We start from the raw sequence: 16137 nt of genomic DNA, 5'->3' as shown, positions 1-16137 counted from the left end.
AGCCGAGATATCGACCTTCAAAGTTTGGGTTTTTTCATTTTTCGGGTATACCCCCCCGTTTGGATTTTTTTCAGAAAAAATTTTTTTTTTCGAATTCGAACTAACTACACCAGCGGATTGTTCTCATCAAGTAGATCACGAAAATACCGGGTTATAAGGGAATCCGAGCAGAACTAAGAAATCGAGTATTTTTTCGACCCCGTTTTTGAGGCCAAAAATGGGCATCAAAAATGCCATATCTCGGCTATCGTAAAAGCTAGGACCTTGCGGATGGTCTCATTGGATTCAGAACGACGAACCTGAAACAAAACCGTTGGAATTTTCCCGATAGCTCTGACAGAAGCCGAGATATCGGCCTTCAAAGTTTGGGTTTTTTCATTTTTCGGGTATACCCCCCCGTTTGGATTTTTTTCAGAAAATTTTTTTTTTTTTTAATTCGAACTAACTACACCAGCCGATTGTTCTCATCAAGTAGATCACGAAAATACCGGGTTATAAGGGAATCCGAGCAGAACTAAGAAATCGAGTATTTTTTCGACCTCGTTTTTGAGGCCAAAAATGGGCATCAGAAATGCCATATCTCGGCTATCGTAAAAGCTAGGACCTTGCGGATGGTCTCGTTGGATTCAGAACGACGAAACTAAGACAAAACCGTTGGAATTTTCCCGATAGCTCTCATAGAAGCCGAGATATCGGCCTTCAAAGTTTGGGTTTTTTCATTTTTCGGGTATACCCCCCCGTTTGGATTTTTTTCAGAAAAATTTTTTTTTTTCGAATTCGAACTAACTACACCAGCGGATTGTTCTCATCAAGTAGATCACGAAAATACCGGGTTATAAGGGAATCCGAGCAGAACTAAGAAATCGAGTATTTTTTCGACCCCGTTTTTGAGGCCAAAAATGGGCATCAAAAATGCCATATCTCGGCTATCGTAAAAGCTAGGACCTTGCGGATGGTCTCATTGGATTCAGGACGACGAAACTAAGACAAAACCGTTGGAATTTTCCCGATAGCTCTGACAGAAGCCGAGATATCGACCTTCAAAGTTTGGGTTTTTTCATTTTTCGGGTATACCCCCCCGTTTGGTTTTTTTTCAGAAAATTTTTTTTTTTTTTAATTCGAACTAACTACACCAGCCGATTGTTCTCATCAAGTAGATCACGAAAATACCGGGTTATAAGGGAATCCGAGCAGAACTAAGAAATCGAGTATTTTTTCGACCTCGTTTTTGAGGCCAAAAATGGGCATCAAAAATGCCATATCTCGGCTATCGTAAAAGCTAGGACCTTGCGGATGGTCTCGTTGGATTCAGAACGACGAAACTAAGACAAAACCGTTGGAATTTTCCCGATAGCTCTGACAGAAGCCGAGATATCGACCTTCAAAGTTTGGGTTTTTTCATTTTTCGGGTATACCCCCCCGTTTGGATTTTTTTCAGAAAAATTTTTTTTTTTCGAATTCGAACTAACTACACCAGCGGATTGTTCTCATCAAGTAGATCACGAAAATACCGGGTTATAAGGGAATCCGAGCAGAACTAAGAAATCGAGTATTTTTTCGACCCCGTTTTTGAGGCCAAAAATGGGCATCAAAAATGCCATATCTCGGCTATCGTAAAAGCTAGGACCTTGCGGATGGTCTCGTTGGATTCAGAACGACGAAACTAAGACAAAACCGTTGGAATTTTCCCGATAGCTCTCATAGAAGCCGAGATATCGACCTTCAAAGTTTGGGTTTTTTCATTTTTCGGGTATACCCCCCCGTTTGGATTTTTTTCAGAAAAAATTTTTTTTTTCGAATTCGAACTAACTACACCAGCGGATTGTTCTCATCAAGTAGATCACGAAAATACCGGGTTATAAGGGAATCCGAGCAGAACTAAGAAATCGAGTATTTTTTCGACCCCGTTTTTGAGGCCAAAAATGGGCATCAAAAATGCCATATCTCGGCTATCGTAAAAGCTAGGACCTTGCGGATGGTCTCATTGGATTCAGGACGACGAAACTAAGACAAAACCGTTGGAATTTTCCCGATAGCTCTGACAGAAGCCGAGATATCGACCTTCAAAGTTTGGGTTTTTTCATTTTTCGGGTATACCCCCCCGTTTGGTTTTTTTTCAGAAAATTTTTTTTTTTTTTAATTCGAACTAACTACACCAGCCGATTGTTCTCATCAAGTAGATCACGAAAATACCGGGTTATAAGGGAATCCGAGCAGAACTAAGAAATCGAGTATTTTTTCGACCCCGTTTTTGAGGCCAAAAATGGGCATCAAAAATGCCATATCTCGGCTATCGTAAAAGCTAGGACCTTGCGGATGGTCTCATTGGATTCAGAACGACGAAACTAAGACAAAACCGTTGGAATTTTCCCGATAGCTCTCATAGAAGCCGAGATATCGGCCTTCAAAGTTTGGGTTTTTTCATTTTTCGGGTATACCCCCCCGTTTGGATTTTTTTCAGAAAAATTTTTTTTTTTTTAATTCGAACTAACTACACCAGCCGATTGTTCTCATCAAGTAGATCACGAAAATACCGGGTTATAAGGGAATCCGAGCAGAACTAAGAAATCGAGTATTTTTTCGACCCCGTTTTTGAGGCCAAAAATGGGCATCAAAAATGCCATATCTCGGCTATCGTAAAAGCTAGGACCTTGCGGATGGTCTCGTTGGATTTAGAACGACGAAACTAAGACAAAACCGTTGGAATTTTCCCGATAGCTCTCATAGAAGCCGAGATATCGACCTTCAAAGTTTGGGTTTTTTCATTTTTCGGGTATACCCCCCCGTTTGGATTTTTTTCAGAAAAAATTTTTTTTTTCGAATTCGAACTAACTACACCAGCGGATTGTTCTCATCAAGTAGATCACGAAAATACCGGGTTATAAGGGAATCCGAGCAGAACTAAGAAATCGAGTATTTTTTCGACCCCGTTTTTGAGGCCAAAAATGGGCATCAAAAATGCCATATCTCGGCTATCGTAAAAGCTAGGACCTTGCGGATGGTCTCATTGGATTCAGAACGACGAAACTAAGACAAAACCGTTGGAATTTTCCCGATAGCTCTGACAGAAGCCGAGATATCGACCTTCAAAGTTTGGGTTTTTTCATTTTTCGGGTATACCCCCCCGTTTGGTTTTTTTTCAGAAAATTTTTTTTTTTTTTAATTCGAACTAACTACACCAGCCGATTGTTCTCATCAAGTAGATCACGAAAATACCGGGTTATAAGGGAATCCGAGCAGAACTAAGAAATCGAGTATTTTTTCGACCCCGTTTTTGAGGCCAAAAATGGGCATCAAAAATGCCATATCTCGGCTATCGTAAAAGCTAGGACCTTGCGGATGGTCTCATTGGATTCAGAACGACGAAACTAAGACAAAACCGTTGGAATTTTCCCGATAGCTCTCATAGAAGCCGAGATATCGGCCTTCAAAGTTTGGGTTTTTTCATTTTTCGGGTATACCCCCCCGTTTGGATTTTTTTCAGAAAAATTTTTTTTTTTTTAATTCGAACTAACTACACCAGCCGATTGTTCTCATCAAGTAGATCACGAAAATACCGGGTTATAAGGGAATCCGAGCAGAACTAAGAAATCGAGTATTTTTTCGACCCCGTTTTTGAGGCCAAAAATGGGCATCAAAAATGCCATATCTCGGCTATCGTAAAAGCTAGGACCTTGCGGATGGTCTCATTGGATTCAGAACGACGAAACTAAGACAAAACCGTTGGAATTTTCCCGATAGCTCTCATAGAAGCCGAGATATCGGCCTTCAAAGTTTGGGTTTTTTCATTTTTCGGGTATACCCCCCCGTTTGGATTTTTTTCAGAAAAATTTTTTTTTTTTTAATTCGAACTAACTACACCAGCCGATTGTTCTCATCAAGTAGATCACGAAAATACCGGGTTATAAGGGAATCCGAGCAGAACTAAGAAATCGAGTATTTTTTCGACCTCGTTTTTGAGGCCAAAAATGGGCATCAGAAATGCCATATCTCGGCTATCGTAAAAGCTAGGACCTTGCGGATGGTCTCGTTGGATTCAGAACGACGAAACTAAGACAAAACCGTTGGAATTTTCCCGATAGCTCTCATAGAAGCCGAGATATCGGCCTTCAAAGTTTGGGTTTTTTCATTTTTCGGGTATACCCCCCCGTTTGGATTTTTTTCAGAAAATTTTTTTTTTTTTTAATTCGAACTAACTACACCAGCCGATTGTTCTCATCAAGTAGATCACGAAAATACCGGGTTATAAGGGAATCCGAGCAGAACTAAGAAATCGAGTATTTTTTCGACCCCGTTTTTGAGGCCAAAAATGGGCATCAGAAATGCCATATCTCGGCTATCGTAAAAGCTAGGACCTTGCGGATGGTCTCATTGGATTCAGAACGACGAAACTAAGACAAAACCGTTGGAATTTTCCCGATAGCTCTCATAGAAGCCGAGATATCGGCCTTCAAAGTTTGGGTTTTTTCATTTTTCGGGTATACCCCCCCGTTTGGATTTTTTTCAGAAAAATTTTTTTTTTTTTAATTCGAACTAACTACACCAGCCGATTGTTCTCATCAAGTAGATCACGAAAATACCGGGTTATAAGGGAATCCGAGCAGAACTAAGAAATCGAGTATTTTTTCGACCCCGTTTTTGAGGCCAAAAATGGGCATCAGAAATGCCATATCTCGGCTATCGTAAAAGCTAGGACCTTGCGGATGGTCTCGTTGGATTCAGAACGACGAAACTAAGACAAAACCGTTGGAATTTTCCCGATAGCTCTCATAGAAGCCGAGATATCGGCCTTCAAAGTTTGGGTTTTTTCATTTTTCGGGTATACCCCCCCGTTTGGATTTTTTTCAGAAAATTTTTTTTTTTTTTAATTCGAACTAACTACACCAGCCGATTGTTCTCATCAAGTAGATCACGAAAATACCGGGTTATAAGGGAATCCGAGCAGAACTAAGAAATCGAGTATTTTTTCGACCTCGTTTTTGAGGCCAAAAATGGGCATCAGAAATGCCATATCTCGGCTATCGTAAAAGCTAGGACCTTGCGGATGGTCTCGTTGGATTCAGAACGACGAAACTAAGACAAAACCGTTGGAATTTTCCCGATAGCTCTCATAGAAGCCGAGATATCGGCCTTCAAAGTTTGGGTTTTTTCATTTTTCGGGTATACCCCCCCGTTTGGATTTTTTTCAGAAAAATTTTTTTTTTTCGAATTCGAACTAACTACACCAGCGGATTGTTCTCATCAAGTAGATCACGAAAATACCGGGTTATAAGGGAATCCGAGCAGAACTAAGAAATCGAGTATTTTTTCGACCCCGTTTTTGAGGCCAAAAATGGGCATCAAAAATGCCATATCTCGGCTATCGTAAAAGCTAGGACCTTGCGGATGGTCTCATTGGATTCAGAACGACGAAACTAAGACAAAACCGTTGGAATTTTCCCGATAGCTCTGACAGAAGCCGAGATATCGACCTTCAAAGTTTGGGTTTTTTCATTTTTCGGGTATACCCCCCCGTTTGGTTTTTTTTCAGAAAATTTTTTTTTTTTTTAATTCGAACTAACTACACCAGCCGATTGTTCTCATCAAGTAGATCACGAAAATACCGGGTTATAAGGGAATCCGAGCAGAACTAAGAAATCGAGTATTTTTTCGACCCCGTTTTTGAGGCCAAAAATGGGCATCAAAAATGCCATATCTCGGCTATCGTAAAAGCTAGGACCTTGCGGATGGTCTCATTGGATTCAGAACGACGAAACTAAGACAAAACCGTTGGAATTTTCCCGATAGCTCTCATAGAAGCCGAGATATCGGCCTTCAAAGTTTGGGTTTTTTCATTTTTCGGGTATACCCCCCCGTTTGGATTTTTTTCAGAAAAATTTTTTTTTTTTTAATTCGAACTAACTACACCAGCCGATTGTTCTCATCAAGTAGATCACGAAAATACCGGGTTATAAGGGAATCCGAGCAGAACTAAGAAATCGAGTATTTTTTCGACCCCGTTTTTGAGGCCAAAAATGGGCATCAAAAATGCCATATCTCGGCTATCGTAAAAGCTAGGACCTTGCGGATGGTCTCATTGGATTCAGAACGACGAAACTAAGACAAAACCGTTGGAATTTTCCCGATAGCTCTCATAGAAGCCGAGATATCGGCCTTCAAAGTTTGGGTTTTTTCATTTTTCGGGTATACCCCCCCGTTTGGATTTTTTTCAGAAAAATTTTTTTTTTTTTAATTCGAACTAACTACACCAGCCGATTGTTCTCATCAAGTAGATCACGAAAATACCGGGTTATAAGGGAATCCGAGCAGAACTAAGAAATCGAGTATTTTTTCGACCTCGTTTTTGAGGCCAAAAATGGGCATCAGAAATGCCATATCTCGGCTATCGTAAAAGCTAGGACCTTGCGGATGGTCTCGTTGGATTCAGAACGACGAAACTAAGACAAAACCGTTGGAATTTTCCCGATAGCTCTCATAGAAGCCGAGATATCGGCCTTCAAAGTTTGGGTTTTTTCATTTTTCGGGTATACCCCCCCGTTTGGATTTTTTTCAGAAAATTTTTTTTTTTTTTAATTCGAACTAACTACACCAGCCGATTGTTCTCATCAAGTAGATCACGAAAATACCGGGTTATAAGGGAATCCGAGCAGAACTAAGAAATCGAGTATTTTTTCGACCCCGTTTTTGAGGCCAAAAATGGGCATCAGAAATGCCATATCTCGGCTATCGTAAAAGCTAGGACCTTGCGGATGGTCTCATTGGATTCAGAACGACGAAACTAAGACAAAACCGTTGGAATTTTCCCGATAGCTCTCATAGAAGCCGAGATATCGGCCTTCAAAGTTTGGGTTTTTTCATTTTTCGGGTATACCCCCCCGTTTGGATTTTTTTCAGAAAAATTTTTTTTTTTTTAATTCGAACTAACTACACCAGCCGATTGTTCTCATCAAGTAGATCACGAAAATACCGGGTTATAAGGGAATCCGAGCAGAACTAAGAAATCGAGTATTTTTTCGACCCCGTTTTTGAGGCCAAAAATGGGCATCAGAAATGCCATATCTCGGCTATCGTAAAAGCTAGGACCTTGCGGATGGTCTCGTTGGATTCAGAACGACGAAACTAAGACAAAACCGTTGGAATTTTCCCGATAGCTCTCATAGAAGCCGAGATATCGGCCTTCAAAGTTTGGGTTTTTTCATTTTTCGGGTATACCCCCCCGTTTGGATTTTTTTCAGAAAATTTTTTTTTTTTTTAATTCGAACTAACTACACCAGCCGATTGTTCTCATCAAGTAGATCACGAAAATACCGGGTTATAAGGGAATCCGAGCAGAACTAAGAAATCGAGTATTTTTTCGACCTCGTTTTTGAGGCCAAAAATGGGCATCAGAAATGCCATATCTCGGCTATCGTAAAAGCTAGGACCTTGCGGATGGTCTCGTTGGATTCAGAACGACGAAACTAAGACAAAACCGTTGGAATTTTCCCGATAGCTCTCATAGAAGCCGAGATATCGGCCTTCAAAGTTTGGGTTTTTTCATTTTTCGGGTATACCCCCCCGTTTGGATTTTTTTCAGAAAAATTTTTTTTTTTCGAATTCGAACTAACTACACCAGCGGATTGTTCTCATCAAGTAGATCACGAAAATACCGGGTTATAAGGGAATCCGAGCAGAACTAAGAAATCGAGTATTTTTTCGACCTCGTTTTTGAGGCCAAAAATGGGAATCAGAAATGCCATATCTCGGCTATCGTAAAAGCTAGGACCTTGCGGATGGTCTCGTTGGATTTAGAACGACGAAACTAAGACAAAACCGTTGGAATTTTCCCGATAGCTCTGACAGAAGCCGAGATATCGGCCTTCAAAGTTTGGGTTTTTTCATTTTTCGGGTATACCCCCCCGTTTGGATTTTTTTCAGAAAATTTTTTTTTTTTCGAATTGGAACTAACTACACCAGCGGATTGTTCTCATCAAGTAGATCACGAAAATACCGGGTTATAAGGGAATCCGAGCAGAACTAAGAAATCGAGTATTTTTTCGACCTCGTTTTTGAGGCCAAAAATGGGAATCAGAAATGCCATATCTCGGCTATCGTAAAAGCTAGGACCTTGCGGATGGTCTCGTTGGATTCAGAACGACGAAACTAAGACAAAACCGTTGGAATTTTCCCGATAGCTCTCATAGAAGCCGAGATATCGGCCTTCAAAGTTTGGGTTTTTTCATTTTTCGGGTATACCTCCCCGTATCGAATTTTTTCACCAAAAATTGATTTTTTTCGAAATCAAACTAGGTATACCAGCGTCTTATTTGGGTCACCTAGATTACGAAAACACCGGGTTATAACAGGATCCAAGCAGAACTAAGGGAATGAGAGCACTTTGAAAATCCTGAAAAAGTCGTTTTCGACGTCCGTTTTTGAGGCCAAAAATGCGCATCAAAAATGCCATATCTCGGCTATCGTAAGAGCTACGACCTTGCGGATGGTCTCGTTGGATTCAGAATGACGAAACTAAGACAAAACCGTTGGAATTTTCCCGATAGCTCCTATAGAAGCCTAGATATCGACCTTCAAAGTTTGGAAATTTTCATTTTTCGGGTATACCCCCCCGTATCGAATTTTTTCACCAAAAATTGATTTTTTTCGAAATCAAACTAAGTATACCAGCGACTTGTGAACACCCTATATTTTATAGTCTCGATCGATAGATATTTGAATTCTGAATAATATTTATTCAATACTCTATGGCTCTAAAATCAAAATTAAGAAAGTTATTGAGGTTTAAAGTGGAGAGGAGCGGAGCGACAGCCTTTATAGCTAGCCGCTCTAAGAGGGTGAACTTAAAACGTTCATAACTCGTTTGTTTTTATTATTATATAAATTTGGTATTCAGATTTTTTGTTTAGAATTTAATTTCCTTTTTTTTAAGAAAATTTAATACAAGGTGTCCCAAAAAAAAATTTTTTTTTACAACATTTTTGGCGGTTTCTCAATTTTTTCCTAAATAACACCCTATATTTTTTAGTCTCAATCGAAAGGTATTTAAATTCTGAATAAAATTTATTTAATACTCTATGGCTCTAAAATCAAAATTATAAAAGTTATTGAGGTTTAAAGTGGAGAAGAGCGGAGCGACGGCCTTTGTACCTAGCCGCTCTAGGAGAGTGAATTTAAAACGTACATAACTCGTTTGTTTTTATTATTAGTTAAATTTGGTATTAGGATTTTTTGTTTAGAATTTAATTTTATTTTTTTTAAGAAAATTTAATACAAGGTGTCCCAAAAAAAATTTTTTTCTTTTACAACATTTATGGCGATTTCTCAATTTTTTCTTATATAACACCCTATATTTTATAGCCTCAATCGAAAGGTATTTAAATTCTGAATAAAAGTTCTTTAATGCTCTATGGCTCTAAAATTGACCATAAAGAAGTTATTGAGGTTTAAAGTAGAGGGGAGCGAAGCGACCGCTCTTATAGCACATCGCTCCGGCAGGGTGTCATTAAAATGCACATAACTCATTTAATATTAACATCAGACAAATTTGACTTAAACAACTTTTGCTCGCAATCAAAAATCCTTTTTCTTAGGCATATTTTATACAAGGCGTCTCAAAAAATAAACCGTATACTACGCATTTAATTGACCCCCGAGGCCGCACCAACAACAAAGTCGACGTGAAGAAGTTAATTTATGATGCAGCCGAAGTTGTGCCATTTCCACTTGCTCCACCCTCACTGTATTTTATTATAATGCGGGGGTTCCAAAGTACAAAGAAGTTCCGCAATTTAATAACACTCCGATTTCGACCTCAAAGGACGCCGCATGCGAACTCGACTATGCGAAACCGACGTACGTACGTAGTAATGAAATTTTTTGTCTCGGATGTGGCCACAAGGCTCTCTCTCTCTCTCTCCCTGTGTCTGTCTTTCTTTGTCACTTTTGCTAAATTTATGCATGTGCCTCAACTAAAAATGAACATTTGCTTCTCAAAGGTTGTTCCCTACTCAATTCCCATTATATCCCCCCCCTCCCCCTAGATAAAATCAGGACGATTCCAGAAAAGTTTTGGAATAAAAGTGAGCGATAAGGAGCTTTTAGAGCTCGCGCGAGCGAGTGAGGGATTCCCGAGGGACGGAGGCTCATATGTCTGCTGGTGGAAGCTGATGTTGTTTTCTTAAAGGCAAACCGGCCGTGTATAAACCGATGGTAGGAAACGATAATGGATTAGAATGAAGAGTTACTCGGATATAACGTTATTTAATCCCGGTTTCTTTTACTCGGGCGCAAAATCGACTCTAACTAAAGGTCATAAAGCGGGAACGCGTCCCGAATCCTAAGCGGATAATATAAATCCCGACTCGACGGTAACAAGTTATCTGTAGTATAAGGAATTTTAAAGTTCCCAAGGAAGCAAGGGATTATCCCTTATAGTTTATCTTACTCTTTGTGATATATTACTTTATTTGCTTTATGTGTCCAGGCCAACACTAGCTCCTCATTTTTTGAAAATTAGGAGGGACTCTACTTAATAGGCTCCTCATTATTTTTATCAAACAAATGCGAAACAACAATATTCTTCCAGGCACTTGAAGTTACTTTAATTTGTAAGTTTGCTCCTCATTTTTCATTAGTAAGAAATGAGGAGCCACCCTATTTTTTGAACATGAGGAGCGTCAATCTGGAAAAACTTGCTTCTCATTAGTTTTTGAACAATGCACTAATTTATTAAACTTAAATATTTCAACTATCAGAAAAATAAATTAAATTACTTTAACTCCTTGGGAGAAATGTTTGAAGATTTCCCAAGGTGGCTTAAAAATGAGGAGCAAACTTCCACCACGCCAATTAGCTCCTCAGATTTGTAAAAATTTAATTTTACGATTTACTATTGGTTAGTAATCAGGAGCCTTTGAGCATGAGGAGCATCAAAATAAAATATTAAAATAATTGGGAATTATTAATCGGGTTTACAAATGAGAAACATAAATACTGCACCAATTCATAAAATGTTTTTTGCTCCTCATTCTTCAGTTTCATTATATCGTTATAATTTCAGCTTTATTTCTTATTAATTGAATTGTTTGGGTTTAAATTGGGAGTCACTATTTTAAGGAAAATTTAATTTTCTATAATTTTTATTATTATAATTTTTTTTTTAACTTTATTTGTTTTTAAGTTATTTACGAAAAACCAATTTGTGGCCTACTTACACGCATATAACTCGTCAAGGAGTAATTTTACAAAAAAATGCATAGAACACTTTTTGAAAGGAAATTTAATTTTCTATAATTTTGATAATAACACATTTTTCTGTAACTTGATTTGTTTTTAAGTTATTTACGAAAAACTAATTAGTGGCACATTTACACGCATGTAACTCGTCAAGGAGTAATTATATAAAAAAATGCATAGAACACTTTTTGAAAGGAAATTTAATTTTCTATAATTTTGATAATACACATTTTTCTGCAACTTGATTTGTTTTTATGTTATTTACGAAAAACTCACTTATCGCATATTTTCACATTTGTAACTCGCCAAAGAGAGACTTTACAGCAAAATATATGAAACACTTTTTTAAGGAAAATTTAATTTCCTGCAATTTTTATAAATATAAATTTTTCTGTAACTTTATTTATTTTTAAGTTATTTACGAAAAACTAATTTGTGGCCTACTTACACGCATATAACTCGTCAAGGAGTAATTTTACAAAAAAATGCATGAAACACTTTTTGAAAGGAAATTCAATTTTCTATATTTTTTGTAATAATACATTTTTCTGTAACTTGATTTGCTTTTAAGTTATTTACGAAAAACTGGCACATTTAGAGGCATGTAACGCATACTCAGCAAATAACCCAAAGATTTTCTTAAACTAATTAAGTACCTTTAGTTTGTTTAAAGTGAGTGAATAGAGCTTTTTTTCCCGATTTTAATGATACCAAACACCTTCTAGCTATCTCCTATAGTTCAAGAGGTATTCACGAAAACCATTTGGTCCTTCGAGCCGGATTTTGCACTTTTAGTCTCAATATATTGGGAACTAATTAAGATAATTGCATAGTGTTTAAGCTCATTTTAGTTAGCATGAAATTCTCTATTTAGTCAGCAAATAACCCAGAGATTTTTTTAAACTAAAGTACCTGGATTCTATTTTAAGTGCCTGGAATAATGTGATTATGTAAACAAATGCATAGAGCTTTTTCTCCCGATTTCATTAATACCAAACACCTTGTAGCTATCTCCTATAGTTCAAGAGATATTCACGAAAAACATTTGGTCCTTCGAGCCGGATTTTGCACTTTCAGTCCCAATATCTTGGAAACTAATTAAGTTAACTGCATAGTATTAGGACTCATTTTAATCAGCATGAATTCTCTATTTAGTTTAGGAGTTATGGTCATTTGAATTTTGCTTCACGTCAGTAGAGCCTTGAAACGTCAAGCTCAGGGTTCTTGGTTGATAACTTTTGATCCACTGAAGCTAGAATTATAAAGTAAACTTCATTTTATTGAAAATAAATAGCTTTAAAATATTGATAATATCTACCAAAGCTCTAAACCCAATACTTTTGAAGATATTTTAGCTGTAAAACGAAATGTCGCCCTGAAAGCAGTTAGGGGATGAAAATTGCTTGTATCTCATTTGGTAGTTGATCTACAGTTATCATCATCAGAAACTAAGTTTATAAGTAAGTGATTATCTATAAGAATCTGTTTAAATTTTTCTAATAAGAGTAACAGTTTAGGAGTTATGGCCATTTGAGTTGAAACGTTCTGAAAAGTTTGTAATTTAAATTCCTAATGCTTTTTTTTTCAATTTCCATCATACAAACGACCCGAAATAACTCGGAATTGTAACAATAATCCACATCAAACGATCGAGATCCCGAATAATAAATCTTCGACTCTATCTGCCGCTGACAAACCAATTAGAATCAGCCCTTTGTAGCTGCCTTACGGTTAAATCAAAACCCGAACTAATAGAGGTTTTCAAAGGTAATACAGAGCTCGCTCTATTATTATTACTATTATTTTGTTTATTAGTTGAGAGCGATAGAGCTTTAGCAAGTATTCTTGAATTAACTGAACCAGTTTAAGGGGGGAGATAGGCGTGTTTTAGCACGTACGAAATTTAAAAAAAAAACGAAAAAGGTTTATTTATATAAAGGTTTACTCTTATATCTACTTTATCACTTCGGCGAGTACAGGCACCTCGGGTCGTAAATTTCACGCGCTGGTCAGGGCCCTATGGGATAAAATAAATAGCCGGGCAACGTTTCGGTAGTTTCTTTAAGCAAAACTTTCTTAAAATAAACGAAAAAAAAATCAAAGTGCACCTTCAAGTTTTATGGCGAAAGGAAATTTATTATTTTATAAGGGTTTTTTAAAGGCTCAATCAATAGAGAAGGAAATTCTAAATAAATTTTGTTTTAACTATATGTTTCTAATGTTAATAATAAAAGGGATATGGCAATTTCAAATGCCAATACCTTTTTTATTTTTTATTTTAGACTTATGGGGTATTCTTAGTAAACACTATTTATAAAAAATACTACATTTTAATCAAATCGGACCAATAGGAAAAAAGCTAAAAAAAATTGTCCCATATAATAAATATTTTAAATCCCAATTAGATTTTTTTTTTATCATTAGGACCCACTGTATTGTAATTTTTGTCTAGCAAAATGCCTTGTATGGTCCACTGTGTCGCATCAATATTATAATAATACACGGTAAATTGTTAAAACGTCAAAACTTTGCCGAATTATCACGGCTAAAAGAACACGACTCGGTAAAAGATATGCATATATTCGGATTGTCCAGAGTCTCCTGAATATTTCCATACCAATTCCAGGAAGTTTCGAGCTATTTTAAGCATTTTATCGATGAAATTCGAAAGTAAGTCCGAGCCGATTCATCCATTTTGACGCCATGTTGTCAAAACCGCCGCCATTAAAATCGGGCGTAGACGTCAAAATCGACCATTTTCAGACGACGTTTTAGGGTATAAAAAAAGGTTTTTACCTTATGATTTGTACATGGAAAAATAGTGGAAAGCTTCAGGAAAAGATTAAAATCAATTCCGACCAAATTCCAATCGATTTTAGTGGTTAAATTTCGATTATAAAAATGGTCTTTTTTGACGATATTCCGCGTGTGTATTCGTTGCCATGGAGACGCGGCCATGGGTTGCTTTGTAAATAATCAGTGCGCAGGGTGATTTTTAGCGATTGGTACTAAATTGGAAAAAAACACTTTTGGGGTACTTGTAAAAATAATGAAGAAATGAAACTTTAGCATGTTATAGTAAAATGAATGGCGCATTTGCTCGACTGGTTTCGGTTTATCTATGACGTACAGGGTGCGTACAATTAATTTTCAAAGTGAAAAAATATTTAAAAATTCATAACTCAAAAACTTTTTTGACTTTGAAGGCGTCCTTGACCTAAACAATACAACAAATGAAAATTTGTAACTAATCAAGTAGTAACCTCATATTTTTAGATTATAAAAAGGTAAACATCATTTCTCTACCTAGAATAGAACAAAAGTTATAAGCATTTTTGTTTGTCGAGTCCCGATGTCGTTCGAAAACTCCCCAAAAGAAGAGAGCTTTGCTCTTATAATAGTGTTAATACTTTAGCGCAATCCGAGTTAGAGTTTCTGAGATAACGATATTTTTAAGTAAAAGTGTTCAAAAATGTTAACACTATATGCCACTATATACTCTAAAATCAAAAATAAAAAAGTTGTCGAGGTTTTATATGAAGAGGAGCGACAGACCTTGGAAAGTGCCCCTAAAACATTAAATATATTTCTTATTTATTGACGCACAAGAAAATCTAATAAAGATATTTTGTTTAGCATCAAATTTTCTGTCGATCAAGTCTCAAACAAACAAAGTTTTATAATAATAAAACAAAGCAAACATACAAAAAAAATTATTTATTAAAATAAAATATAAAGGTGCTAACGTTGACTGGTGTCCCTCGGCTTGTAACTGATCCCTTGTCTAGCCAAATCCTTTATGATGCCCTTCGGTAGGGTGCCCGAGACCGACAGGGCGTACATCCCTTTGCACATTTTAGCTATAAGGAAAAAATAACAGTAAATTTCAATGACGAACTTTTAAAGGTAAAACTCACTGATCCGTTGCCATTTGGCCACCCAGCTGTCCTCCGGGGCCATCATGGCGACCATCCTGAAGCATCAAACGTGCCAATATTTGACTTAAAAATTACCATATGTATATATGTACATACCCATCGAAATTCTGACTGGTACAGTCATAAACCACGTCCCGATTATTCTTCATTTTCAAGAATTCCTCGCAATTATCGCATCCGTCTTGTTCAAACTGATCGATCGATTTTATCATGGAACAGAGGAGACAGGCCCTTAGGCCCCTTAAGCTTTTCGGGAGCGATTCTAAAGACATTTGAACAACACGCGGTCCAAACACTAACTGAGAGTGTATGTGTGTGTGTTTTTTTTTACGGTGAAACTATTGTGGAATTTTATCACTTAGGCATACCGATGGTGAAGTAAATAAAACACGGCTGAACGGTTGAACGGTGTTATTCAATTCAAGGGTTCTTTTGGAGTGAAATTTGGGCTGGTTAGGGCGGTTTTATAGGGTTGTTTCTTAAGGGCTGATTTGTATGTACATGAGAGTGTATCGCCCTAAGATTATAAATAAGAAAGTTATAGATTTTGATAGTTATAGTTGTAGATAGAAATTATTTTTTTATTGCATCTGATGCACATTAATTGTCCAAACAATTGTTGTCTTAACAATTTTTGTGTGCATCCAATAATTTTCCAGGAAAAAAATAAAAACTGAAATTATGAACAATTTCCCATGGGTTTTTAGAGGAAGGTTTTTTTTTGGGAAAAGTGGGTATAACTGTTTTCTGGTAAATTTTTCAAAAAAACTTTATTGGACTTTTTTAAGGTGCCTTAGTTGATTTATCGATTTCTCAAAAAAAAAAAAAAAAAATTAAAAAAAAATTTTTTTTCAATTTTTACCAAAAAATTTCTCAATTTTTCAGAAATGGTCCATAACTCTTTTATTTTTTGATTTACGGCTAAATGTTGTTCTTTATAATTTGTTTTATTTTTTATTTGGAATTT

General features: G+C 36.8%; 1 protein-coding gene across 1 annotated transcript; it reads right to left on the bottom strand.

Moving 5' to 3' along the window:
* Nucleotides 1-14934: 14934 nt before the first annotated feature.
* On the bottom strand, nucleotides 14935-15469 carry LOC126746357 (transcription elongation factor SPT4-like). The gene is made up of 3 exons (XM_050454582.1): nucleotides 15267-15469; nucleotides 15150-15205; nucleotides 14935-15092 (listed from the first exon to the last, which is right to left on the bottom strand). Exons 1-3 carry the CDS (start codon nucleotides 15440-15442, stop codon nucleotides 14974-14976), a joined length of 351 nt encoding a protein of 116 aa, XP_050310539.1. The 5' UTR covers nucleotides 15443-15469; the 3' UTR covers nucleotides 14935-14973.
* Between the last annotated feature and the right edge of the window lie 668 nt (nucleotides 15470-16137).

This window comes from Anthonomus grandis, chromosome 17, assembly GCF_022605725.1.
Source record: "Anthonomus grandis grandis chromosome 17, icAntGran1.3, whole genome shotgun sequence".
NCBI classification, from domain to species: Eukaryota; Metazoa; Arthropoda; class Insecta; order Coleoptera; family Curculionidae; genus Anthonomus; species Anthonomus grandis.
Note: the sequence above shows the minus strand (reverse complement) of the source record. Positions and strands in the feature narration are given on the sequence as shown.